The 26,359-nt window shown below is 34.1% G+C and overlaps 3 protein-coding genes and 1 long non-coding RNA gene across 6 annotated transcripts; all 4 read right to left on the bottom strand.

The window, feature by feature from the left end:
* Positions 1–431: 431 nt before the first annotated feature.
* On the bottom strand, positions 432–4,246 carry LOC112765483 (probable magnesium transporter NIPA3). Its single transcript, XM_025811382.3, has 9 exons — positions 3,880–4,246; positions 3,749–3,805; positions 3,362–3,452; positions 3,106–3,266; positions 2,902–3,029; positions 2,337–2,474; positions 1,457–1,549; positions 1,250–1,370; positions 432–1,135 (listed from the first exon to the last, which is right to left on the bottom strand). Exons 1-9 carry the CDS (start codon positions 4,007–4,009, stop codon positions 1,008–1,010), a joined length of 1,047 nt encoding a protein of 348 aa, XP_025667167.1. The 5' UTR covers positions 4,010–4,246; the 3' UTR covers positions 432–1,007.
* An 11,688-nt stretch (positions 4,247–15,934) lies between these two features.
* On the bottom strand, positions 15,935–18,832 carry LOC140181031 (uncharacterized). 2 transcript variants are annotated; one of them, XM_072223329.1, is made up of 8 exons: positions 18,779–18,806; positions 18,605–18,694; positions 18,294–18,389; positions 18,093–18,212; positions 17,933–17,995; positions 17,344–17,851; positions 16,490–16,594; positions 15,935–16,233 (listed from the first exon to the last, which is right to left on the bottom strand). In XM_072223329.1, coding segments are annotated over exons 2-7 (846 nt in total). In that variant the 5' UTR covers positions 18,607–18,694; positions 18,779–18,806; the 3' UTR covers positions 15,935–16,233; positions 16,490–16,537. The 2 variants fall into 2 exon arrangements, with proteins under 2 accessions (XP_072079430.1, XP_072079429.1); XM_072223328.1 differs by lacking the exons at positions 15,935–16,233; positions 16,490–16,594 and adding an exon at positions 16,953–17,257 and having other exon boundaries at positions 18,779–18,832.
* Positions 18,833–19,748: 916 nt separating this feature from the next.
* Positions 19,749–22,109, bottom strand: LOC140181030 (uncharacterized). Its single transcript, XR_011875534.1, has 4 exons — positions 21,973–22,109; positions 21,317–21,787; positions 20,847–21,217; positions 19,749–20,756 (listed from the first exon to the last, which is right to left on the bottom strand). It is a non-coding gene; the product is annotated as an uncharacterized lncRNA (long non-coding RNA).
* A 1,344-nt stretch (positions 22,110–23,453) lies between these two features.
* LOC112767304 (F-box protein AUF2) lies at positions 23,454–26,142 on the bottom strand. 2 transcript variants are annotated; one of them, XM_025813177.3, is made up of 2 exons: positions 24,107–26,142; positions 23,454–23,804 (listed from the first exon to the last, which is right to left on the bottom strand). In XM_025813177.3, the coding sequence occupies exon 1, from the start codon at positions 25,207–25,209 to the stop codon at positions 24,109–24,111; it is 1,101 nt and encodes a 366-aa protein (XP_025668962.1). In that variant the 5' UTR covers positions 25,210–26,142; the 3' UTR covers positions 23,454–23,804; positions 24,107–24,108. The 2 variants fall into 2 exon arrangements, with proteins under 2 accessions (XP_025668962.1, XP_072079428.1); XM_072223327.1 differs by having other exon boundaries at positions 23,454–23,795.
* Between the last annotated feature and the right edge of the window lie 217 nt (positions 26,143–26,359).

The following is a 26,359-nucleotide window of genomic DNA, read 5'->3' as shown; positions in this document are numbered from 1 at the left end:
TTTTAATAATACTAAATTTTAAATCTTAAATTTTAAACCATAAATTATAAATTTGAATGATTGATATAAAATATAATAAATAAAAAAATAAAATTTATTTCATTAACACATATTTTATTTAATAAGTATTTAATGATGAGTAGAAAAAAAAAGTGTAATTTGCAATTACTAGTAGTATTACCAAAACTAATGAACTTCTTGCCATGATATTTGTCTTTTCTCAAGAGAAGATTGTACTTGGTGGAGAAGTGAGACAGGCAAAAAGGTTTAGGTGAGGAAAGGCCATGGAAATTGCTTTGAGATGTGTCTAATTAGCATTGAATGGTAGTATGGTACATTGGAACAAACCTCTTAGAGGAAAGGTTCCCTTCTTGGCTTCTTCAAACATGTTCAAAATTCAAACTATGAGCCTATGCTTCATACCTACCTACTTATGCCATAATATTCATTCATTAAGAAACATTAACGAGCTGTTTATCACTGCATCAAAAGAATATTGTTTACAACTTTGAACTAATCATACTTACAAAGCCACAAATGAAAATCCTTATGCTAAGCCAAACAAAAAAATTAAAAAATAATATATGAAAAAGGAAAAACAAACCCACTATGCAGATGGTTTTGACAAACTAATAATCTCTATTCCCTGCTCAAATTTCTAGGTTCAATATTTGAACTAGTCTCAAGCCAGTGACTACTTACAGAAATATTCACTACTTTTTGAAAAAAGAGAGCAAAACCGTTTGCCAGAAGAAAACCTGCAAATGTAGACACCAATGTACAATACGGAAGTTTGGAACCCCAACCATCTTCTCATCTCAGTGAAAAAATTCCTGCATTGCTTCTGAAATCCCCCATCATTCTATGGTTTCATTAGTACATGCAGCTACCTCTCTGGTATCATCTACTTGACAAGTCCTTTGGACTCTCCGGTCAAAGGGGGTTTATCTTCCCTCAATGATTAAACGAATTGGGACTTCCTTTTGCGGATCAAACCATTGAACAATCTAGTACAATTCTTGTCTTCTTGCACACATACTACCAGGAGATATGTTTTCCTCATCTTCCTTAAGTAATAATTCTCCATTTCCGTTAAAAAGGCGTACAGATAACGTAGGCGACGAAGGTTGACTACCTGCATTTGGTTCAAGGTATGCAATCAAGAAAATATTAGTTATGGTCCTAGACAGCAATCTGGCCAACGCGATAATAGTACCCAAATTAGGTCTCATGATCAAATTCACCATACCTCTAAAAGAAGAGTTTCTATCAAAGTCCTTGGTTGCATGTAACAATATCGTGCCGGAAATCACAACGATAAAGCCACATATTTCTGAAACAATAGTTCCACCACCTTGGCCATCCCAGTCCTGTGAGAATTATTTTGAAAGCTAATTAGGCACTCCATAGAAAAGAAGAACATTTTACGTTAAATGCCAAAATTAGTTGATGATACCTTGAACATTATCACACTAGCTAGGATTGTAAGTGTTGTGAACATGACATAGTATATAGGAGAAACTACTGCAGTGTTGAAGGTGTCAAGAGCCTGAAATGTTACAATTACGTTACATTAGTTAAGCATAGTTGATTTCAAATTGCAAAAATTGTGTGTAATTCACAAAACAAATATGAAGTATGGCAATTATTCATGTTCCACTAAATAAAATTGAGACAACATTTTCAACAAGATATATGAATATAAACATCACAGAATTTAATGGATTATTATGTCACTGAGAGGTTTTATCAATATAACTGATCTAACAAACAATCAAACATCATTTTCATTTTAACTTTATACATGACTTCCTTTTTTTCTTCATTTTTGTTTTCTTTTCTCAAAAACATAATATCTATGACAAATATGATTATCTATTACAGGGCGCTCTGGCATCATTTGATCTATATAGCCGACTACACCAAGTGAGATACGGCTTTATTGTATAATATTTACAATCAAACCCAAACGATGGAGAATCGTTCTTATAAGAGTAGACAATGCAAGACTTCGCACATGTTTTATAACATAGTCAATGATACATTGATACTCACAAGTTGTAGAAAAAATTTGCTATTCACTAAATAAATCATTGGTCACACTTAAAGATATGGATTATATTAAATACTGGGGCCAGGACCGCCTTTTTTTTTTTCTTTTTTTCTAACATGCTAAATCAAATAGAAAATTTTCAAAAATCAGCCACTATTCCATCACTTCCGAGCATGTTGACAGAAAAACAGAGATTTATACACCAATCACAAATGATCTCAAAAATGTTTGCAGAAGAATAGAGGCCCGAGTGCTAATCTCAAGAGAAATCGAGTTAACAAACCTTATTAAGATAATTCATCTGCATAATGACACAAAAAGCCACAACTAGCATGAAAAACCATGTCTCTGGATAGATTAACTGGTTTTTCCCTTCAAATGTTAATTTCAAAGAAGTTCCAAGGGCTTTAACACTCATCACCTGCAAAATCACAACCATTTCATATAAGACTAGACATCTTATCTTTGCAGTGTGGCACACTCAATACAAAAAAACATTTCACAATAAATATCAAAAGTTATTCCACTAGAAATAATTCACCACATAACTGATGGAAGAGGAGGAAATTCTAAAACATTGTAGTACTTATAAATAACTTAACGCAGAAACTTACATGGAAGCTGAAGCTTCATTAATGAAATTCACTATTAGAACACAGGTCTTACACATATAATGCCAGCAAATAGCAAAAAGCCAATTATTTTCAATAATAAACCATGTTCCTCAGGCATATGTGCGTTTTGCAAAAAATATTGTTGAGTAAACAAACTTTTGAAGTTTAGATCAATTATTTATTTATTTATTTAACAGATGATTTAACAAGATAGAGAAAAGTTAATTCACTTACAGAAAGGGAACCCATTAACGAACAAATGCCAGTATAAACTAGCACATTGGTATGCCCACATCTTGGTGCGAAATGGAAGACCAGAATGAATACCAATACAACCACCGATCCAACATATACCAGAAATGCTGCATGCAGGGACAATACCTTGGTTATCAAGGAACTATAATGATTTGAAAGAAAGAAAGGAAGCACAATTCTAACCTGGTTGAGTTGCCATACTCCATATTTCCAGAACAGATTTGATAGGTTGCTCCCTAGGAGCATGAATCACGATAATGATGGAACCGGCAATGCACATTATACATCCCAAAACCCCAATCGGGTGTAGCTTCTCTTTCAGGATAATCTGAGCCAAAACAGCACTAACAGATGCCATCGCCATGCAAAAGGTAAAGCCGAAGTTAGAGGTTAATATTGTCTTCACTCCAACTAGAGAAGAAAAGGTAAAGCCGAATACCTCACGATAATGCTCAATGCGCCAAGAGGGGTAACTAGAACTGCTGGGGCAAATGCATAGGCAACAAAATTTGCAATCTCTCCAACAATCACTAAAGAAAAACCACAAAGAAATAGATTCTGCAAGAAGTCAGCTAAATCTGACTCTATTCTAATAACCATCAATAGCCAATACTCAATACTATATCAAATCCAGAATCCAGAGACCAATGCAAAATGAAATGACTTCAACCTAACTTATTTAATACAAACTTTCCCTTTTGATCCAATTAAGCCATAATAAGATCATTGAATCAAATCAAAACCAATAACGAGGAGAATAATATCCAGTGAAGTAACAGAAAATCCAGCTAACAAATATAAAATCAAACAAACATTGGGAGCTTACTTGTAATCATCCCCACCCACCAGAGTGGCTCCAATAGATAAGAATAGCCACCAACACCTACAAATAAAGAAATAAATTGAGAAATCGATAGGGAACAAAAAGAAAAGGATGAGAAATTGGAATTGACGAACCAGCCCTAACACCAGAAATAGCAGCAGCTCTTCTGAGACCTTGCTTCTTGATGATGAAGCTAGCACCAATGAAGGCACTTGAAACCAAAGCTAGGACGAGACCAGTGAAGTTCTGTTTTGACAAAGCCATATGAAAAAATCGTTGCTTTCTTATTCTGAATTATGATGATGATGATGAAGATGTTGTTTCGTTCTTCTTCTTCGTCTTCGTCTCTTCATCGATAAGTTGATGCGTCTCTGAGACAAAATCGGAAGGTCAGATCATGATTGCTCGTTTTCATGATTGTGGAACGACGCCGAGCTGGGAATCATACGCTGCGTGCCACTCTATCACCAATTATTTGTTGCTGCATTCTTCTGGGCCCCACTTCCTATTATAATTTCACATGAATTTAAGCGGAATCAAAAAATAATATGTATCATACCAAATTTATTAATACAATAAATTTTATTTTTTAAATTATAACATCTACCAATATATTTTAAATCAACCATGTAGATATTAAAATTAGTTATCAAAATTAGTTATTAACATAAAATATATGTTAAAATATAAATATATATTAAAAATAAATTAAATTATATATATTTTTATATATTATATTAATGACTAATTTTAATAATTTTTTTAATATATAAATAATATTTTTTATTTTTAATAAATATAAATTATAAAAATGCAAAAACGATAATTAATTCAATAGTAAAAATAACATTAAAATAGACACCTGTTATTAAAAAGAGGGAGTATTATATTTTTTTTGATAGATAACGAAATATAAAGTTTAGAAAAAAAAACTAAACAGAAATTATTTTAGAAAATACAATTCTAATGAAGTCTACATGAAAGTTTAAAAAAATATACGTGAAAATAATTAAAATAAAAAAAAAAGTGACATTCTAGCTGAAGTTTATGTCCTAAGGCCAATTTATCTACATAAATATTTATTTTTTAAAATTTACAATAAATGTTTCAATTATTTAATTTATTGTAGCGATCTTTTTTTTTTTTACCAAAAATAGGAGACTTGAACCTGTAATCTTATGGGGAGACTATATCATTTGAGATATAACTCATCTTTAATAGTCAAAATTCACGCTTTTATAAAATACAATTCGATAATTTTTTGAAAATGGAAACAAACTGCTATTTTAAAATGGTCAATTATAGTGTACAGATGTTCTTTGTACAGATTTTTCTTGGTTGAATACCACGATGACACGCGTCATAGTGCTGGTCCTGAGAGAGCAGCTTGCAGAACTTACTGAACAAGTTGCAGAACTTGGTGCAGGATGTGTAACAGCAGAAGCCGAGTCGCATGAGTAGCTTAAAACGTTGTTAGGGGTATTAGTGTTGGGCTTTTTTTTTTTTTCATGATCCTAAAATTTGGGGTTCATGGGCTATATGATTGATTCATAAAATATAATTTTTGTGGGCCTGTAAACAAAACTTTGAAAATATATGTGAATTTTGGTATCTTTTAATTTTTATAATTGCTAAATACCCTTATCACTGTAAAGGGAGTGAAGTTGTTGCTCCATCTAGTGGAAGGAGAGACCCGAAACTCATCGCCAACCAGAAGAAGTGGGTGACCAAGAGGCTCCACAACGGGCAACAAGAAGAATTGCCATCACCCATCACCGGCAACACCATCATCGGCAGTCCACAATCGGAAATTTCGTGCTACCGCCGTAGTCATACCTGTGAAGAACGCGGCGTCTCCACCCCTTTTTCGATCAGATTTCCTTTTCGCTTCCCATAACGGAGGTCTCCCCACCATACCGTGGTCGCTGATGCATACGAGTTCGCCGACAGCCGCCCCACGCCTATGAGTGCCTTTTCCTAATTTGCCTAATTTGGATGGCTATTTAAGGCAATGGGGAACTCATCCTATTACTCAAAACAGAACAATTTACACTTGGATTAATGAAAAAGGTGCATCGATAGGCCAGAGGACTTATGCAGAACAACATCTTAATGCATCTTGCATTGCTTATAAGCTCTTAACAAGCCAAAAGCCGGTTATCAAGTCTTGGGACAAGGTTCTTGTTGTTTATGTGCCTGGTCTAGACTTCATCGACGCCTTCTTTGAATGCCTAAGAGCTAGAGCCATACTAGTTCCAGTTCTTCCTCCGGATCCAATGCAAAGAAGTGGACAAGCACTAACAAAAATGGAAAACATTGCCAAGTCATGCAGCATTATGGCAGTTTTGTCAACAGTTGCTTATCACTCGGCTGTCCGGGCAGGTTTATTGAAAAATTTTTTCTTATTAATAGGGAAAAGTGGGAAGTCCGAGATGAATCCGTGACTTCGATCAGAATCGGTTTCCAGACGTCAACCTCCGCCACAGCACCACGATGGCGGCTGTATCTGTCTCCCTGCAACCTAAGATTTTATTTTTGGGGAGAAGATCTTCATTTTTATTTTAGTATCCATGGCTAGTACACCTGGTTTCTCTTTTTTTCCTCCTATTAACAAATTAAAAAAAAAAGGCTTTGGGTCCAATTCAGTTTTTAGATACCCAATTCACTGCCAAAGCCCACTTCAGCAAGTCTATCAGCTTATATTTAAATCACACTATTTTCGTTAGTTGGCTCAGCTACGATCCACAGCTAACATAAGGCAGCAGACAAGCTCTGAAACACAGTACCACGTGTTAATCTCATATTCAAAGAGAGAAAATATCTGTATATCTGTATCAACTTGTATCTGTACCGTAGAACGACCCTTTTAAAATTCATCTTCATATAAATATTCATATATCCAAAATTTAGGGCCAAATCCAAATCCAATAGAAAAAGAATCCTATATTAAAGTGGTGGGCTTTATGGCTTTTGAATCAAAGTATCAAACCTGAATCTTCCAATGCAATCATATTGACCAACTTAAATGCAACCCTTAATTGGAGCCATTTTATCCTCTGGATGTCAATTTGTGTACCCCCGAATAATAAAATAAATAAATAAATACAAAGAATTCAACTTGCTTGTGTCATTATGAAATGGTCAAATCCAGTGCCACGGCAAATCCCTTCAATTTTTTATTTTTACTAATTACTACAAGCTTCAACTAGAAATAACTACTCAATTTGAGTCTAATTATGCATGGATTAAGGTAATGAAATAATAAAAAAAATATCATTCTTAAAATACCTATATTATAAGAAGAATTTTAAATGTACTAATTATATCAATGTTTTAATAATTTTAACTATTAATCTAAATTATAAAAGATATATATAATATATATTAATTAAAATCAACGATTAAAATTATTGAAACATTCATTTGAAAACTTTTTATATTATATACTCTACAAAATATACCAATTTGTGTTCTTTAATTCTTAATGAACTTGACGAAGATGGTTCAATGGGCAGAGAGTGTAGTGCACAGTAAGGTCCTGTGTGGAGTAGCGCAGCAAATTAAAGAGCCAGATTTAAACACGTGTTATTTTGCTAAAACTTTTGAGCTGGCCAATCTAATGGAGAAGGGTATCATTACTTGTTAGGCAACTGTACAGTAGGGCCAACAGAGTCACATGTCAAAAACCATTTTTGACATGTGTCACTTTCTCCTTGGTAGATGTGAATTTTGTTCTTTATTTTTTTTTTGGTCTTGGTAGATGGATTTTGTCCTATGTGCGAGTTCATCGTCACTATTTAGTCTTGGTCGTTTTCAAATGTGGGCCTATGAAAAACACTTGGCCCATTGGAAAGAATATTTTGTTCGTTAACCCAATGTCGGCAAACAATGAAAATTTGACTGTGGGAATAATGCTGTTTAATTTATGATAATATCAAAAGGGTTTAATCAACTTTTCTACTTTGATTTTGTTTCCTTGCAAATTAAGGTAAAACACGTCTTTTAAGCGGAGATAATAATACAAGGTTGTGACTATATGATAGTTTTGATAATTTGAGAAGAATTTAAAAATAAGAATTATAAAAAATTAGGTGAACCTATCTTACCAACTTTGAAAATGACAACAATTGTAGTGTTTGATGTTTCCGTACAATTAATTGGTGAAAAATGAAAACCAACCTTGGGCCGTGGCTGCTTGTTTTCAACTAGTGCATTTTGGTCTTGTATTCTTCTGTTAGACACTATTTAAAGAGAACTTTTTTACCAATGTAAATTGGCACAGATGAAAGATGGGAATGAAATTTACTTATTTAGGAGGGTCGTCCACTTTGCCTGTACAGTATCCGAAACAAAAAAAAAGCAAACTTTTTCTCTAATGAACCCAAAAAAAGTCAATTTAAATTAATCAAATAATTAAGTTATTTATCTTTTTAAATAATTATCCAGATATATGAATTTTATTTTGTGTGTAAAAAATTATTGGCCAATAATAAATTTTTAAATATAACTCAAATTTGAGAAAGATTATTTCTTGATTTGTGGAGTCGAAAAATACAATAGAAAAATTATTTTCTTTATGTTAGGGGTGAGCACGGGTCAGTTTGGTTCGGGTTTATGGTAAAATTAGAACCGAACCGATCAAAATGTAATTAGTTTGGTTTGATTCGGAATTGCATTTTTTTTGTAAATGTACCCGAACCAAACCAAACTGATTAAGAATGGATTGATTCGGTTTGGGTAATTGGGTATCCGATGACTTTGAAATTCATAAAAAAAAAACCAAATTTTTATCTTAAAAATTCAACTAGTACAATAAACATGTAACATCAATAGAAATAATCCAAACATGTTAAACAAAAAATACATTAAAAATTAAACTCCTTTTTTCTTACCAAAGATAGGAGACTCGAACCCGCAACCTCTTAATTGAGTATGGAGAGACTATGCTATTTGAGCTATAACTCATTGGCAAAAAAAAATTAAACTCCTTAAAATCCAAACATATTAATAATGAATAATCATTGTCTAATGGAAAAGTCATATATATATATATATATATATATATATATATATATATATATTATTTTTTTATTTAATTAATATATGATCGGGTTTGCGGATTAGTTCGGGTTCTGCACTTCCAAAATCAATACTCGAACCAATCACTAAAAAAAATTATCGGTTTGGTTCGGATTTGACCCAATTACCCGTTAATTTTAGAACTAATTTAATTAGTTCGGTTCGGATTCGGACGGATAATTGGGTACCCGCTACCCGTGCTTACCCTACTTTATGTAAGACCGTTAATTAAAAAAGAAAATTGTACCTTCAACCGAATCATACTTTAATTAATAGTTCCACTATTACTTGTGAATTTATTTATTGAGTATTCTTAATTTGTAGAAAAGAATAGTGTATTCTTTTTCGTTAAAAGTGGTCTTATGGTAATATGGTCACGCTATATACATAATTACATATTAAAAGTTAGGCTCAATGCCTCTTTATTCCATTACCAAACAAAAGATTGGAAGAAATTAACATGTATATAACATATAAACATAAATAGTTTTTAGATAATGTATAATCTATTATTAACAAAGACATCCTAAATTCAAAAATTATATAATTGGTACAAATAAAAGATAAGTCAGATAATTTACTTTTTATTAATAGTCAGTAATTGAAATTTAAGAGGGTCAATAGTTTATAACCAATAGTTAATAAATACACCAAATTTTGTATGTTTTACAAATTTTTGCACACAGACTAATAAAAGAGGGAGTTACTCTAATGAAGATTTTATCGTTATCATCATGTAAAAATATTTTATTTTAACTATTAGATGATAAATTATAAGGTTTAATTTTTATATATTATAAAAATATTATTTTTATTTAAAGTGTATGTGGTCAAACAAATAAGTTATATTTTTTAAATAAAAATTATTATAAAAAAATATTTTTGGCATCTTAATTGGAGTAGTTGCCAATAAAAAATATATCCATATAAATGATTATATTTCTCATCATCTTACAACTTTATATTTTATTATCAAGTATTCATTATGCGTTGCCAATCTAAGATTGTGTTTATAATTACAGAAAGAAAAAAAAAACTAAAGAGTGAGTAGAGTTTATTATTTTATATCAGTAATTTTAGCTATAATTAATTTCTACATACAAACTTTTTTACTATATAAGTTTTACAAGTCTTGAAATTTTCTTAGTCCTAAAACGCTTCTCTTATGACACGTATGTTTCACGCACTTTCTTAACAGATTTTTCAATCAATCAACGCGCGAATATTTTACTTCCTTCTTCGAAAGGATTTCGTTTTCTTCTTCTGCATTTTCTTGCCTTCTCTCTTTCGATCTCTTTTGTGTGTTTCTCTCTGCCTTTTCTGTCGTCATTTACGTAAGTTTCTCTCTTTATTCTCTTTCTTCGTTTTTCTCCTTTTCTATTGTTTCTGAAATCAAGCTCTATAATCGTTTTGAAGATAATGGATGATTCAACTTCATATTTGAAGGTTGTAGAAGGCGTAGAGAATGTGGGTTGAATCTATGACCTTCTTTTACTTTAATAAAATAATCCTTTTAAAACAAACTTTCAGTCTGAATTTATTTGAACTCAGCAGCGAAAAATTTATGAGACAATTTCATTTTGTCTCATGAATATCAGAAAACAGAACAAAGAAGGAAAGAGAGAAACTGACACCATCATGTATCCTGGTTCAGTTGCCATGTGCAATGCAACCTACATCCAGTCTCTACCACAACAGTGGTGGAATTTCCACTATAGTTAAAGTATTACATACACCAATTTCATAGGATTGACACAATCCTTTCACACTCAAGTTCTAACCTAACTTGACTTGGTTATGCTAATACCTAACTCTTCACTCTTAGTGCTTACCCAACTAAGAAAGGGGTACCTCACTGGTACAAGATACAAGACACAAAACAAACCTATAGAAATCTGTAATCACTCTAGGCTTTTTACTCAAGTGTATCACTCAGCCTTTTTCACTCTTTGGCTTTTTCTTAAGCTCTCCCTTTCAGCCTTTTACCACTCAAGAAATTACAGAAAGATATACATTGAAAATTAAAAGTACAATCTGTAAAACATGAAGGAAATTGATGCTTCAACAGCCTCTGTTGCTATGTGATGAATCAGATTTGCTTGACTCTGATTTAGTTCCTCATTCTGGCAGAATGCTCCTTTGATTAGGAAGCATTGTCCAAGTTGATGAACTTCTTCAAAGAACACTTCTCAGAACATGAACTTCAAACGCTGATTCTCTCTCCTTACCTCAGCAGAAACAAAATTTTTTCTTTTTGTATCTCCTTGCATGTTGGTTAGTTGCTCTTTTCCAAGTCAACTCCTCGAGCTGTGTGCTATCAACTTAGCCTTTCACTTTCTTTCATTAATCCCCAATTTGAAATTTTGAGACAGATCCCTTTTTCTTGACCGAGTCCTCAGAATAGCAAAGAAAAAATATTTTCAATGGCAATCCCACATCTGAACTTTTGAGATACTACTTGGTCCCCAAGAAACAATCTTGGCCATTGATTCATAGCAGTGTGTCTCAGAAATCACTTTTTTCATTTATCTAAAAAAGAAGTAGCAGAGAGTTAGAGAAGGAGGGAAGAAAGTAAGATGCATACAAAGGGAAATAAATCACCTTTAGCCTCTGACTTAGCTTGATGTAGTTTGATTTGGGTGATTAGACCTCAACTTTTCTTGCTTAATCCTTCTCTTTCTTTCTTCTTTGGTGAATAGTTGAAGAACGAAGCTTTCTCTCTCATTCCTCTGAGTTCTGACCGAAGTGAAAAAGTGAACGTTGCCTTTGGTGAAAGCACTTTAGAGGGATTGGCATGAGAGAATTTCATTGGGCTTATGTTTGCTTTGATCCAATTGACCCAGCTGAATTTTTGCTTTGATTTCTTTGGGCTTCCTTTGTTTATACAGCCCATCAGCAGATTCATTTTGTTCCATAGTGGGTTGCAACACTTTAAACAAAATCATCAAAACTAATTAGATAATTAGCCCAATAAAATAATATTTGTCATCATTAATCATGTTAGTTAATTTCTTAACTCAACAAGATTTTCAGCTGAACCAGAGTGAAGTGGATTTTGAATTTGAATCCAATGAAGTTTCTGAGGTGTGGTTTAATTCTAGTTAATAATTGAATCTGAATTTGAATCCAGTTAGTAGTTTATGATTGTGTAGCTGAATAATGCGTGAACCTTGCCTGTGAAATTTGTTGTTCATTGTTCCTTGTTTGAATTGAATCTAATGTATTAGTTCTGATGAATTTTTGTATTTTATATCAGACGTTCGGATGTAAATCAGGAATATTTGGGTGTATTTTAGGAGAGTTTGGGTGTATTTACAGTTTATGACTTTTCATCTGACTGAGGGTGAATTATCTTATTCTTTTAGTTGAATTGTTTTAGTTTCTGTTTAATGATGATTCATGAATCTGATTTTGTTATTTTTTATGATGGTTTTATAGTTGTATTTAAATTATATAGTTTATGCTTGTGTTTAATATGGTGTATGTTACAGCCCCTCTGTATTGTTGATGAGCAGTTTATTCCCAAGGTTGGAATGAATTTTAACACCCTTGAAGATGCTGCAAAATTCTACAAGGATTATGCGAAGGCTACAGGTTTTTCTACAAGAGTTCGAAGCACAAATAAGAAGGAAAACAAAATTAAGAATCAATTGATTACATGTAGCAGAGAGGAAAAATGGAAATCGAAAATATCTCTCACCGAGAAGACAAATCTCTCTGCTGGTTTAAATTGTCCTGTAAGAATTTATGTACACATATTGAAAGACGTTGGTGTTTAGATAATTTCGAATGTCGTGTTGCATCATTCACATTCTTGCTGTCCAAATCAAGCAGAGATGCTCAAACAACACAGGAAACTAAGCATGTTCGTGCGTCGTACCATAGAGAATAACGAGGAAGCCAGTATTAGACCAAGCAAAACTTACCAATCTTTTGTTGCAGCAGCCGAGGGTCACCGCGAGTTAAATTTTATCGAAAAATACGTGAGAAATTACATCACGAGAGAAGTGCGGAATGTTTTGGAACTAGACAATGCAAAAAAATTTGGAAAATACTTATTAAGAATGAAAGAAAAGAATCAGAATTTCTTTTTCGATCTCGAACTCGAGGATGATCAGTCGATTAAGCTTGCTTTTTGGGCGGATGTAAGGAGCAGAGCTACCTGTGAGTATTTCGGAGATGTTATTTCATTCGACACCACCTATAATACAAACAGGTAATACGCTGTTCTGGTTTATGATGCTGAATTAATATTGTTGTATGAATTTGCTACAGAGTTGTATATTCGAGGTCTTTGGGTGTATAAAGTAATTATTTGGGTGCATTTAATGATTTTAATTCTATTTTGTCGTAATCTGTTTCAGGTATAATTTGGTTTGTGATTCTTTTGTCGGAGTAAATCACCACGGTCAGTCAACACTTCTTGGATGCGCTTTGATGAAAAATGAAGATATTCAATCATTCAAATGGTTATTTCAATGTTGGCTTCGTTGCATGGGAGGAAATGCTCTGAAAGAGATTCTCACCGATCAATACGCATCGATGCAAATGGCTATCGAGGCTTGTATGCCCACAACAATTCACCGTTAGTATATCTGGCACATCATGAAAAAGATTCAGGCAAATTAAATAGCTACAAGAGACACATAGAAATCGAATAAGAAATGAGCCATGTTGTTTGGAACTCTCATACTAAAGAATCATTTGATAGGAATTGGAATGATTTTCTATTGAAGTATGGTCTTGTGGACAACAAGTGGCTTTCAGGTAATGACGTTTAAAATCTGCAGCAAAGGTATAAATTACATATTTTTGGGTGTATTATAGTCTAATTTGGGTGTATTTTGCAGAGCTATACGAAGACCGTCATATATGGATTCCAATTTATCTCGATCACCACTTCTGCGTCGGGATGAGAAGCACACAAAGGAGCGAGAGCATGCATGCATTTTTTTAACAAGTTCATTACGCGGAACAGCTCACTTATCCAATTCATCAAACAATACGATAATTGCCTTGAAAGTAGGGAGCAAAGAGAGAGAGAATCGGATGCTGCAGATTTTCAAACCGTCATACCGTGTACTAGGGGTGCACAGATCCGGCCCGGCCCGAAGGCCCGGCCCGGTCCCGAACACTTTTGGGACTAATTTGGTGTGATTTCATCGGGTTTAGGGTCGGGTAAGGGTCTCAAAAATAGACCCGGTCATTATTTCGGGTCGGGTCCGGGCCATAGCTCGGGTCACCCGAAGTCGGCCCAGTGACCCGGTCATCATACACAATTAATATTTTGTGTTATTAGTGATGGATCATGACTATTCTTATGTGGAATTTAAGTATTGTAAATCTTAATATTTTGTGTTATTAGTCATTATAAAACTATAAGTTAATGTTTTATGTTTAGAATGCATAAGACTTTAGACTAATGCATAATATTGTGTTATTTGTATTGATTTAAATATTTGGTATTATTAGACAATATTAGTATTGATTGTGGTTATACTTTAGTATTGATTGTGGTTATGCTTTAATTTTGAAGAATGGTTGGTTCTTGTTATATTTTTCTAAGTGAATTTTACCATGTTAAATAATGGTTGAAGTCTTGAAAATTTGGATATTTTTACATGCTAGCTTACAAGAAGGTATCAACGTAATGTAATGTTAACGGCCCGGTTTTCACCCGGTTTTCACCCGGTTTTTACCCGGTATAATTGTGGCCCGAAAGTGTATTGGTTTCATCGGGTCTAGGACCGGGTTCGGGTCTAATAAATAGACCCGGTATATATTTCGGGCCGGGTCTGGGTCACATCAAACCCGGCTTCACCCGTCCCATGTGCACCCCTACCGTGTACAACAAAATCCTCCATAGAAGCCCAGTTTCAACATGTGTACACTCAGCAAAAGTTCAGGGAAGTCCAAGCACAATTCAGAGGGAAGGTGAATTACATCACAAGATTAACGAACTCCGCTTTAGGCTATTCAGTATACGAAGTTGCTGAACAAGTTTCTAGCTCAACATTCAACAAGTTTACAGTAACGTACGACTCGGTAGCAACCCAAGTGAAATGCTAGTGTTTATTATTCAAGTCAATAGGGATATTGTGTCGTCACTCCCTAAGCGTGTTGAGCTTTGAACGAGTAACCAAAGTGTCAACAAGATACTTATTAGAACGATGGAGCAAGAATATAAAGAGGAGACCCACACACATCAAGAGCAGCCACGACGAGCCATTGTTGGCACTAAGAAGCAAGAGGTTTGACAAATTGATGTTTCGTTCGCAAAATATATGTGAATTTGCATCAGAATCTGAGGAGCTCACCGTCATTCTGCACCGTGCCTACGATAACGTCGTGGTTGAGATGGAAGAATTGAAAGCCAAAAGGAAGGGAACTTGTTCGTTATCTCACGAAGATGCTAACTTGGAATCCGTTAATGAGCTTCAAAGCCCTCCAAGGGTTCGAACAAGAGGACGTCCAAAAAATATGCTAGGTTCAAAGTTGGACAAACAGATTGCAAATGCCTCAAAGAAGAAGAAAACGAAACCTCTAAGCGAGGTAAAAGTGATGTTCTTTAAATAGGTGGTAATTGAGTTTAATTTTTTTGTTAATAGTGTTGTTTAATTTTTTTGTTAATAGTTTTGGTAATATGTGATTTTATTTTTTGCAGGTAAACCTTTTTGATACTGCATCAGTGGTGCAACCGAATTCCAACCAATATCACGGACATGTTATGAATTATCAGTTTAGGGATCCAGCAGCAGGGGATAGAATTTTGGGTGTATAGTGACACTATTTGAGTGTAACATTTAATTTTTTGGGTGTATTTCTGCATTCTCTTATATTTGACATTTTCTTTTTTTTTTTATATATATTTTTCAGATGCTGCTGTTTGTGTTAGAAATTAGTGTTTTGTTTATATTTATTTGTTTTAAATTTACTATACATATACAATCAAATTCTAGAATTTCCATACCTCCTTGTTGGTTTCTTCATGGAAATATGTGTGTACTCAATTTGGGTGTATACCGACTATATTTGGGTATATTATTAATGAAAATGGGCGTATTAGCACGTATAGTATTGTTTTCTTTTATTTTTTTGAACCTGTAATTGCCAGCTTTTGAATGCAGCACAGCCAGTTTTATTTATGCAAAAATAATTTATAATAAGATTGTATTAAATATTCAGAAAATTTATAAAAATTGTTCAAACTATTCCAAGACTATACACCACTTAAACTAATCACTGTCAATATCATCTGATTCTATTTGACAATATGGATTCAATAACACTGCAGATGGCTTAGACAATCTTATTGCTTCACTTTCTCTAATTGCTGTATCTCTGTCTCGATTCATCTCATGAAACAAAATTCGTGAAGCATATTCAACTCGAAAGTGGTCCACCTCCGCCTACAGTTTAAAAGAATAAGCGTTTAATGAACTCTGTTAATTTAGTAAAGTAATAGAGAGTTATACAGTTTTAAACACAATTACCTATGTCCAATTGTCCCAGTCATATTTTCCCTTTTTAATATTTTGAGGCTCGATAATTTCAAGCCATTTCATTACATAAATAGTACAATCATAGCTCAAAACCAAAAATAAATTAGCAAATTAAAATAGCACAGCAACAGAAAACACAATTTTCAGAGAGAAAGATTTATACCTTGTCTTTTGCCCTGAAATGTTGATGTATGGCAGTTCAATTTCACGATCATTTTTCTTGAGAGGTTCCACCAGTATATACCCTCATTCGAAAAATCACATACCCCTAAAAACAAAAAAGAAAGCAAAATATAAGAAAGAATAAATCGAATAAATGAATACACCTAAAGGATCACATACTACACCTTATTTTGAATAGAAATAACCCAAATATTAAAACACAAAAGACAAAATCAACTTACAACAAATTTATTAAGCATCATTCTAGGTTTGGAGGGACATATCTTGTGATATGGGTCAAGGACACAAAATTTTTTCTTTCTAACATCAGCCACCCATAACCACCAATGCTCCGTATAGCAAACAGGTGCAAATATCTAAAGTATGGCCACATTGAAAAGTATTAGTTTAATTGGCACATAAACAAAAGAATTATGATTAGAAGTTTTAGAAAGAAAAGTTACATATGGATGCGATGCCAATTTTTTCAAATCCAAAAAAGGAATGAACATTTTGTAGTCCTCAATCATAAATGGCTTTTTTTATTTTGGCTGTAAGAACTCGCCACCGCCATGATTCCCAATAGCCATGTTCCGCAGTATTTGAGAAACACCAGAAGAAATATTTAATACACCCAAAATATTACACAAATACACCCAAAATTGAGTCCAATACACCTTACCACAATATTATGGGGCAGACAGTAAATTTCTTCTTTAAATCTTTTAATATTTTGTTTGTTCAGAATCAGACACATAGCATTGACAATCTATAAAAAAAAACTCAAATCAATTAAATCAATCAACATTGCATTCACATGTCATAATTAAATAATTAATCTTGCCGTAATTTTACCTCAACTTCGATATATTTGCTAGCTGCTAGAGATGCAAAATGGATTTTTGATAGTATCAATGGTTCTTGGGCATTGAGGGTGCACACTGGGTCATACTCATTAGTACTTCCATCCCAGTATGTCTTTACATTTGTGGCCCAAAGGTAGCACTTCTCTTTCATTTCAGCCGACAATTCCTTACTCCTTGTAGGAGCTTCAATTTTTTTAAAAATTTGGTCGGCAGGTTGCTTTTCGTGCGGGGGACTTTTACCCTCTGCAAAGTCCATTGCTACCTTAACCCCAGCGCTTGCAATTTTCTTCACCAGCTCCTCTAATTCTTCAATTAGTATAGGTGTCTCAGGACTTTTTTTCCTTCTGAGATCTTGGTTGCCCCCTTGAGTCAAGGTTTCTTCTTGACTTGAATCAGTGAAGTCGAGGCTGAATGACGGCGCCGAAAATTGTTTTGCTATATAGGATGCTGTGTTGAAGATCATCATTAATGTAGTAGTGGCTTCAGGGGGTGGATTACTGCATGTTGACATATATATTATTATAAGAATAAGAATAGATGAATATTATCGAAAGAGAGTTATATTATGTAGAACTTACATTTTAGATGGAGCTGGTGGCACTATGGATGTGCTTTCAGCAGGTTTCTGGGATTGTGGAGTGCTGTAGGGTAAGAGAAAAAGATTCCAAAGAGATACACCTAAATAAGAAAACAATACACCCAAATAATAACCAAATACACTCAAATATCATTCCTTACCACTTGGTTGTTTCTTCATTAATTTTCTCACTTGGGGACTTTGGGGGGGATGGTTCAACTGGTGGCACATGGCTTACTGCTGTTGTCTGGGACATAGGCATGCGTACTTGAATCGGAACTCTAAATAAGACAAAAATAAAAAGTTAAGAAACTCCCTTAAAATACATTATTAGAAGGTCGAAATTTAGTTGTAAAACTCACATATCAAGCAGTTCAGATTGCGAATATGTCTCCATCCGAACAACGATCATCTTCTGTTGAGCTGGGTCACTGACCGATTCTTCTTCCAATCTCAACCTAAAATCCACCCAAATAATGTCATACACCTAAAGAATTGAAAAGAAACACATGCTTTATTTTTTGAGAACTTACTTAGTTGCAGATTTTTTTTTCTGCCTTTTTTTCTTGAATAAAACATTAAAGGGCTTTTTTTTGCTAAAAAAAATATATACAAAATTAGAAGCAGATGGTAAAAAAGGAATTAAGCAACCAATATTAGAAACAAAAAATACATGCTATCTGCGGGTTTGTTTACGCTGCTTTGGTTAGTTTGTCGTTAAAACAAAGGATCACTCTCGCTTCCTAAGTTCACCTCCGGCATTCTAAGCATAGAATAAACTTCATTCAGTAAAAACATTATTTAGTTAAATCAGGATATCAAAATTCTATCAAATAAAGGATCTTACGTTTCGAATGAGTCATAGTGACCTTCCGTCGATGGCAGCCCAACTCCCTTCATCCTGGGAAACCAAAAACAATAATCAGCAACCAAAACACCTTAAAATCAGTAATATACACCCAAATATAACAAACCTTGTGCAGTAGCCTTTTCATTGGTTTTCTTCTTTTTTGATTCTCTTAAGAATTCTTGTAATACTTCAGTTCCAATATCAGTTCTGACAGTACATGCAAAAGAACATGTTAACAAATATAATTTTAATGATAAAGGGTAAGATAGTTTTACGAAGTATCTTACCTATCATAGGATTGAATTTGTTCTTCAGAAGACGAATGCTGAACAATGTGATTTCTCTTTTTGGATTGTGATGGAGCAGAATCGTCGGTTAAGAATTTCTTCTCGATTAGAGAAAATAACTTCGTTGCAAGTATAGTTCCAAACCGACAAGTAATGCTCAATCAAAGTTTAATTTTGGTTGTCACAAGTCCAACCCAATAAAAATAACCGAGAGTATTAGTCTCGAGTTGTTCTCCATAGGAATTACAATCGAGTGCTCAATTATTGGTGACGAGTATCATGGGGGGTTAGGTTGATAAAAGGGCAACAAAATAAATGGTAAGAAATGTAAAGCAAACAACTAAAGAAGCAAGTAATAAAGAGAGACATTCATGGCAAGGATTGAGAATAAAGGCTTTCTATCCTAGTCATTAATTATCATACAACAATACTTAACAAGAGCTAATCCTATTTAGTCATCTCCAACATTTGAAGAAAGTACAATGTTATATTCACATGAGAGAAGGTCAAATAAGACTAGTTAATCTCAATCCAAAAGTCCTAATTAACTTACTAATTGAATTAGCAAGAGATTAAAGTCAATGGAAACAATATTAACTAAAACTCTAGGTCACCAACATAAGTTGGGTATTAATGACTCAAGAGCACCCAATTTCTCTTTCCAAGCCAAGAATACTCAAAAAACTACTCTAACATCCAACCAAACATTTGTCAAACACTTAGAAGGCATAAAAAGAAAGTATCGTAAAATTACAAGAATAATAAAATCTACAACTACCCAATGCAAGGAATCAACAATAAACAAAGAAATTAACCATAAGAACATAAAAGAAACAAAATAAAGAAAATGACAAGTAAAACTAGAAAAGCTAGGATGAAAGAACAATAAATTGCAAGAAAAAGTAGATGAAAGTAAGAATTAAACCCTAGATCTAAGATGCAATTAACCTAAAACCCTAATTCTAGAGAGAAGATAGAGCTTCTCTCTCTAGAAAACTACCCTACATGGTCCTAAGCTAATCTAATTGCTCCCCCTTTGTCCAATCTTGAATTCTGCATCAAATAGCCTCAGAAACGAGTTGGATTTGGATCTGGGAAGCTCAGAAATTGCCCCCAACGTTTTCACTTTAATGAGGTCACGTGATCAGTGTCACGTGTGTGCTTCGCTGGCAAATTCCATCTACGCGTGGCTTAAATGTCCTCTTCGCGCGTACGTGTGAGTGACGCGTGCGCGTGACCTTCAATTCTCCAAATGCTCATCTCTTCATGAATTCTCCACTTTGCATGCTTTTCTCTTCACATCTTCCATCCAATACTTGCCTTATGAATCTGATATCACTCAACAAATATATCAAGGCATCGAATGGAATTAAAGTGAATTAAAATTAGCAAATTTAAGGCCTGAAAAGCATGTTTTCACTCTTAAGCACAAATGAGGAGAGATTCACAAAACCATGCTATTTCAATGAATAAATGTGAGAAAAGTTGATAAAACCTACCAAATTCAACACAAGATAAACCACAAATTGGGGTTTATCAGATTGTGTCCTGGAAATAAAAAAGTATGAATCATACAAACACAACAAAATTGATGATAAAATACTATCGAAAGCAGTGCATACTTTTTCGGTCGAGTTTGAATTTTTTTCTTTGATTTTTGTTTTTTTATTGGTGGCGATTCTTCACTTCTGAAATTAAATAATAAACACTATGTTAAAACATCAAATTTTGATAATAAACAGAAAAGAAAGCGATGCAATAATAATTTAGAATCTTACTCATTATCAGATTCCACTTTCACAGATTCACTTTCACTCTCTGAAGTGGAATCCTCCAAAATTTGCTTCCTTTTTCTGGATACCATTCTAGAGGGCAACCAATCATTAGCAAAAAATACCCTAAAAATGACAAAATACACCCAAAATATTACAAACTTTTTAGCTGTACGGGTGGGTTGTTTCCTTCTTTCTGTTGTTTCCTCTGAGTCTTGTTCAGACTCAGACTCAGAGGAAAAATCAAGTTCACTCTCCGATGAATCACTCTCGGATGAACTTGCCTTCTTCCTTTTTGTCTTTTTCTTTTTTTCTTTCTTTTCTTTTTCTTTCATTTCCTTCAACTTCTTTTTCACTTCCGCCTTCTTGATAATGCCCTTAAACATTTAAAACCAATTACACATCAATTCAGATGAGATGCACCCAAATAATATTCATATACACCCAAACTAGAGAGAAGTATTCTGTTCAGTTACCATATGACCATCAATCTCTGCTCTGATTCTCGCAATCACCAGTTCTCTATTCAAGTGGCTAACTCAGGGAGGTCCAGGAATTGCTTCTGCCTTCTTGTCTGCGTGTTTTGTTAGATAGAAATAGATTATCATCAAGGTATAGAGGCAGCCGTCAATTGATTTTTTTCTTTTTCAAATGGTAATTAGTTATGCCGTTGATGATGAAATTCAACACATGGGTGCCCCAGTTGCCCTCCGTTATGTTGTCCATCCGAAAAATTGGAGCTAGGTGGATAGGAGATACTTTATTAATCGTAGTTGGCAACAAAAATGTCATTTGAATATAGAAGATGAAAATCCTCTTGAACATCAAGCGATCTTGGTTGTTACCAACACCGATATTCATCATCTCATCGGTCAGATTCTTTAATGTCTTCTCCTGGAACCTCCTAAAAATCACTTTGTTCTCCTCCGAGAGATCCTTAAAACTCACTTTATCGAAAAATAGATTTTCCCATAAAAAAGAAAAAAAATTACACTCCAAATCACTTGAAATACACCCAAATATCACTCATATACACCTACATTTATTACTTGATTACATGAGATCAGAATAAGATATTACAAAGAATAGATTACAGAGAATGCAAGTATAGAGATTTTTTGTAATCGGTTACCTGATGCATTGAGACCAAGGGCAGCCCCTATTATTTTGGGTTTAACTTTAAACGAACCATGGCTTGTTTCCAGTTTGTTTTTGTCCAAATTAAAGGAATTTGCCAACTCCTTTAACAGTTTGTGCGGAATATTCATTGGCGGGATGTGCATGAGACCACCAAATCTTGATTCGCGAACAATGGCCTTCTTTTCCTCAATCATGTTTTCAAATTTTTCACTCAATAGTCGCGTGGCACATTTCAAGTATTTGGTTTGCTGTCAACAAAGCAAAATCAGAGTGATTTAAATAACTTATATTTATATTAGAAAAAATTGACTTGTTCTAAGTTATATATATGTGCTTACATTGTATTTTTTTCACCTTAGTTCTTGGTTGTCATTTTACTGTAAGGAATAAAAAATACTGTCAATAGATAAATATACCAGCCAAGTAATAGACATATACACCTAAATAACAGCCACATACATCCAAATACTAGTCCCATACACCCAAATCCACTCCTATACATATTTATTATTTTTTGGATTACACAAAATTAAATGAGTTCAAAATGAAATTCAACTCAACCAACAATGCATTTAATGACACTACAAAGTCAAGCATAAGTACAATAGCAGCAGTTACATTTCAATACTCTTAATATATATATCAGTCCCATATACCTCTATTTTTTTTGGATTATATGACATTATATTAGTTCAGAATGATATTTAAGTTCAAAGTGCCACTAGAAGCACCAGTCACATTCGAATTCCGACATATACACCAAAAAATCGGCCATATACACCCAAAAATGATTTCACTTGAAATACAATGCAGAGTTTATATGTATACAAACTCACTTCAAAACATGCAAACATGCACAAAAATAGATGAAAACACACGTTAAACTATTCACTAGAAGCACGTAAAACAGCGTAAACGACTTGAACAGTTTCATTAAAACAGCAATATCAAATCTAAACCAAGAACAGTGAAACAGAAAGAGAAATCTTAAAAACCTAGAAGATAAGTTAAACAGTACCTTGAATAATGTTTATTCTTTCTGTTTGGTGTTTTTTTATGGAGATTTTGATGTTTGCTGGTTGATTTCGTCGAGTGTTGGCGAGGAGTTTAAACATTTCTTCAGAGATTCCAAATGTGCCTTGAATCTCGACGGTTGCATTTTTGATTGAGAAAGAAGAAGAGTCGGTCATAATGTGAGTAGCGTACTTTGAAAACGGTTCAGTAAGGCGCGTGTTTAACACGCTTGAATTGGGTGAGAGTAGTTTTTGTTGAATTTAGCCTAACTTATAAGATTTGTAAGCCAAAAAAACTTGTATATATAGCATGACTGTTTTAATTATTAGTTTAATTTTTTTAGTCTAACAATTTAATAACATATTTTTAAATATTGTCAACTAATTGTTGATAAAAAATAATAAATTTTTCTGGAAGCAAAAAGTTTATATATCTTTTGTATATTTTATTTTTATAGTATAAAAGCAAAAAGCAACATTTTTTTATTTCTTATATACTTCTTATCCATCATTTCTAATATAAAAATAAAATATATATTAAAAAATATACACATATCATCCTTCGTTAAGAAATGTCAATTTGCACAAGAGCCCAAGGAGCCTTCAGATTGACAAAACATGCCATGGCATTGGCATGTGTGTATATGGTGTGTAAAACAGCTGCTCTCTATTTTTCTGAGCATTATCCTTTTGATTACCGCCCCATCTTTCATAGCATTTAGTGATTAGTTTTTTGATTCAATGAATCGAATCCTCAAGTGACGTAACGGGAAACCCCTCTTCACATGCATACAATTACTCCCTGCATGAACTAATTAGAACTCAAAATTAAGCAAAGCCTAGACAAGAATTTTAATGAAACTCAATGTTAATGTCATACCCTTTTGATATTAGTCAGATACAATGACGTAAAAGGCTACCTTATTCGCAACTAATTATTATTATTATTATAGCTATTAACATATGGTTTTGTTATTTACACGATGCTTAACTTGTTATAACGCAAAATTTTATCCTCTAATTCATGTTAGCTAAAATTCCACGTTTTCTGAGCATTTATTATTGTAGTCTGAAACGACGTCGTCGTTCAGTTATGATAGTTACGTAACACACCGTCAAAACGACGTCATTTCCATCACGTAGCAACTCCGCTTCTTCATCTTCACGATCTCTCTCTGCGCCTCCGCGAACAACGCCTGCTCTGCCGCATCACCGTCATAACCGATATCCGCTGGAGGAACCATCTCCTCCTTGCTGTTAGCAGGTCCAATCACGAGCAGCGTCGCTCCTTTCAGCACGCACCTCGCCGCCGGAAGCTCAAGCTCCGGCGCGTACCACATCCTCATCCTAAGGTCCGGCACCACACGCTCCGCCGTTAGCTCCGTCGCGCCTTCCTCCTTCAGCGACTCCCTCAGATCTCGGATCTCGTCCTCCCCCATGGACAACTTCCCCTGCCTCCTCGCATCACTTATCGTCGCCGTCTTCAGCGTCGGAAACTGCGCTAGCATCTGCTTCAGCAAGAAATGCCTCGCCGACGCCGAGATCAAGCACGAGATTGTCCACATGATCCGAGCCTTGAACTCTTCAGTCGGCACCGACGGCGGCGGATGAGGCACCGTTTCATCCTCCTGTTGTTCCTCTTTCAACGGCACCGACTCGCCGTCGTTAGATCGGCGAAACGAAGTCGCGCAGAGAACACCGCAAGTCTTGAGCTCGCTGCCGTAGATCGCTTTCCATTTGAGGAACTCCTTGTCGACGGTGCCGCCAATGGTGTGGAGCTCGAAATGAAGGTGCGTGATGCGGCGGAACGGTTTGAGTAGCTTCGGAGCGCACTGGCACAGAGAATCAGGGACAGAATTATCGCCTTCACCACCGCGGTTGCTGTGACGGTTGTTGCGGCGGCGGAATTTAGCGATGAGGTAACTGACCACTGATTTAACTAAATTTACAGGATTGCCCCTGCTGAAATTGTTATTATTTCCATTATTATTTTGATTATTGTTGTGGTGAGGGCGTTGAGAGACGAAGAGTGGGAGTGAAACGACGTCGGTTTGGGGGATAATAGAAGCGAAACGCTTGTTTAGTGTGAGGCAACGAACGAGGGTCTTAGCGTCTTTGACTCTGTTGAGTATAAGCTGGATAACATCGTCCGGTAGTGTGTCAAAGGGGCTGTTTGGCTCTGGCTCTTTTCTTTTGTAAGTAGAAACTGAACCCATTAGAATTGAAAGTTTGAAACGGAAAGGTTAAAGAGAGAGGTTAAAACTTTAAACTGGGGATGTCAGATATTTGCGTGTATGAGAAAGATAGATGATGGTGAAATAGGAGTGTTGATAATGGTTATGTAACGGAGAGGAAAAGCGTTTGAACGCGGTTTTGAACCTGGTTTTCTCAGAGGGGAGAGCGAAGGTTGTAGGAAGATTCGAGTTAGCGGTTTCCAAATGGGAATTGTGAATGGAAACGGGGTTAGGACTGAGAATTTGAGAAACAAACAAAAATATTGGATAAGTGAGTACTGAGTATTGCTATTTTGCTACTAAGTTGCAATAAAATAAGTCCTTTCCCCTTAATATATTTTTTTTTTAAAGAAAGGAAGAAAATATCCTTTTTCTTTGTGGGATGGAACCAAGTTAAGGATACGTTGAAAACAAGAATTATTCCACCATCCACCGTTTTTTTAATTTAATTGGATGCATAAATATTTTATATAATTATATAATTATATTTATTTTTTTAAATAATATTTATATAATTAATATAAAAAATAATTATTTTTATTATTGTGTTATTATGTAATTAGATCTACGTATAAATTTTTTTTATACTAACGGTGTATTAAATTTTTTCTTGTTGCAATAACTCCTTGGGATACATCTATCGATCCTTTTCTTTTGGCTAACAAAATTCTCTTGAAAAATACTAGTGACTAATTTACTTTTTTTTTTAGTAAATTTACAATACAGGTAAAAGTAAAATATTATTAAATCATATTTTCCTATTCATATATAATTCATATAGTTTTGGACATTGGTCATGTTTAACTTATTGACACATCAGTGAACTGTTTACTGGCAAATAAAATGTATGTGGTGCTTAACTATGAATTTCCTATAAATATTTGTGATCATTTATGATATTTCTAATGACTTAATTTTAGTGGCACAACATACATATATAGGAGTTAATTTGACGATAAATTATGAATAATGTTAGGTATACAAATAAAAATTGTTGCTCCCCTTTCTATATCCTTTGCTACTTGATAAAACTGCTGTAATTAACATTTAAGAGTATAGAAATTAAACAATTGTAATTGCAAGAATTAAGTTTTGTGGGTGTTTTTATTCATTTGTGAGCATGTCATAATTA

Source organism: Arachis hypogaea, chromosome 17, assembly GCF_003086295.3.
Source record: "Arachis hypogaea cultivar Tifrunner chromosome 17, arahy.Tifrunner.gnm2.J5K5, whole genome shotgun sequence".
In the NCBI taxonomy this organism is placed as follows: Eukaryota; Viridiplantae; Streptophyta; class Magnoliopsida; order Fabales; family Fabaceae; genus Arachis; species Arachis hypogaea.
This window is presented reverse-complemented; position numbering and strand designations above follow the sequence as displayed.

Bases quoted from the DNA above. Each gene is read 5' to 3' on its own strand.
- LOC112765483 (XM_025811382.3), bottom strand. From the start codon at position 4,009: ATGGCTTTGTCAAAACAGAACTTCACTGGTCTCGTCCTAGCTTTGGTT. The intron at 3,453-3,748 runs GTAAGCTCCCAA...GTTTTTCTTTAG, and splicing joins GTGGGTGGGGATGATTACAA to TGATTGTTGGAGAGATTGCA. The intron at 3,030-3,105 runs GTTAGAATTGTG...CCCTGCATGCAG, and splicing joins GAGTATGGCAACTCAACCAG to CATTTCTGGTATATGTTGGA.
- LOC140181031 (XM_072223328.1), bottom strand. The intron at 17,852-17,932 runs GTAAGTTCTACA...GTCAACATGCAG, and splicing joins CCACCAGCTCCATCTAAAAT to TAATCCACCCCCTGAAGCCA. The intron at 17,258-17,343 runs GTAAAATTACGG...TTTTTTTTATAG, and splicing joins GCAAATATATCGAAGTTGAG to ATTGTCAATGCTATGTGTCT.
- LOC112767304 (XM_025813177.3), bottom strand. From the start codon at position 25,209: ATGGGTTCAGTTTCTACTTACAAAAGAAAAGAGCCAGAGCCAAACAGC.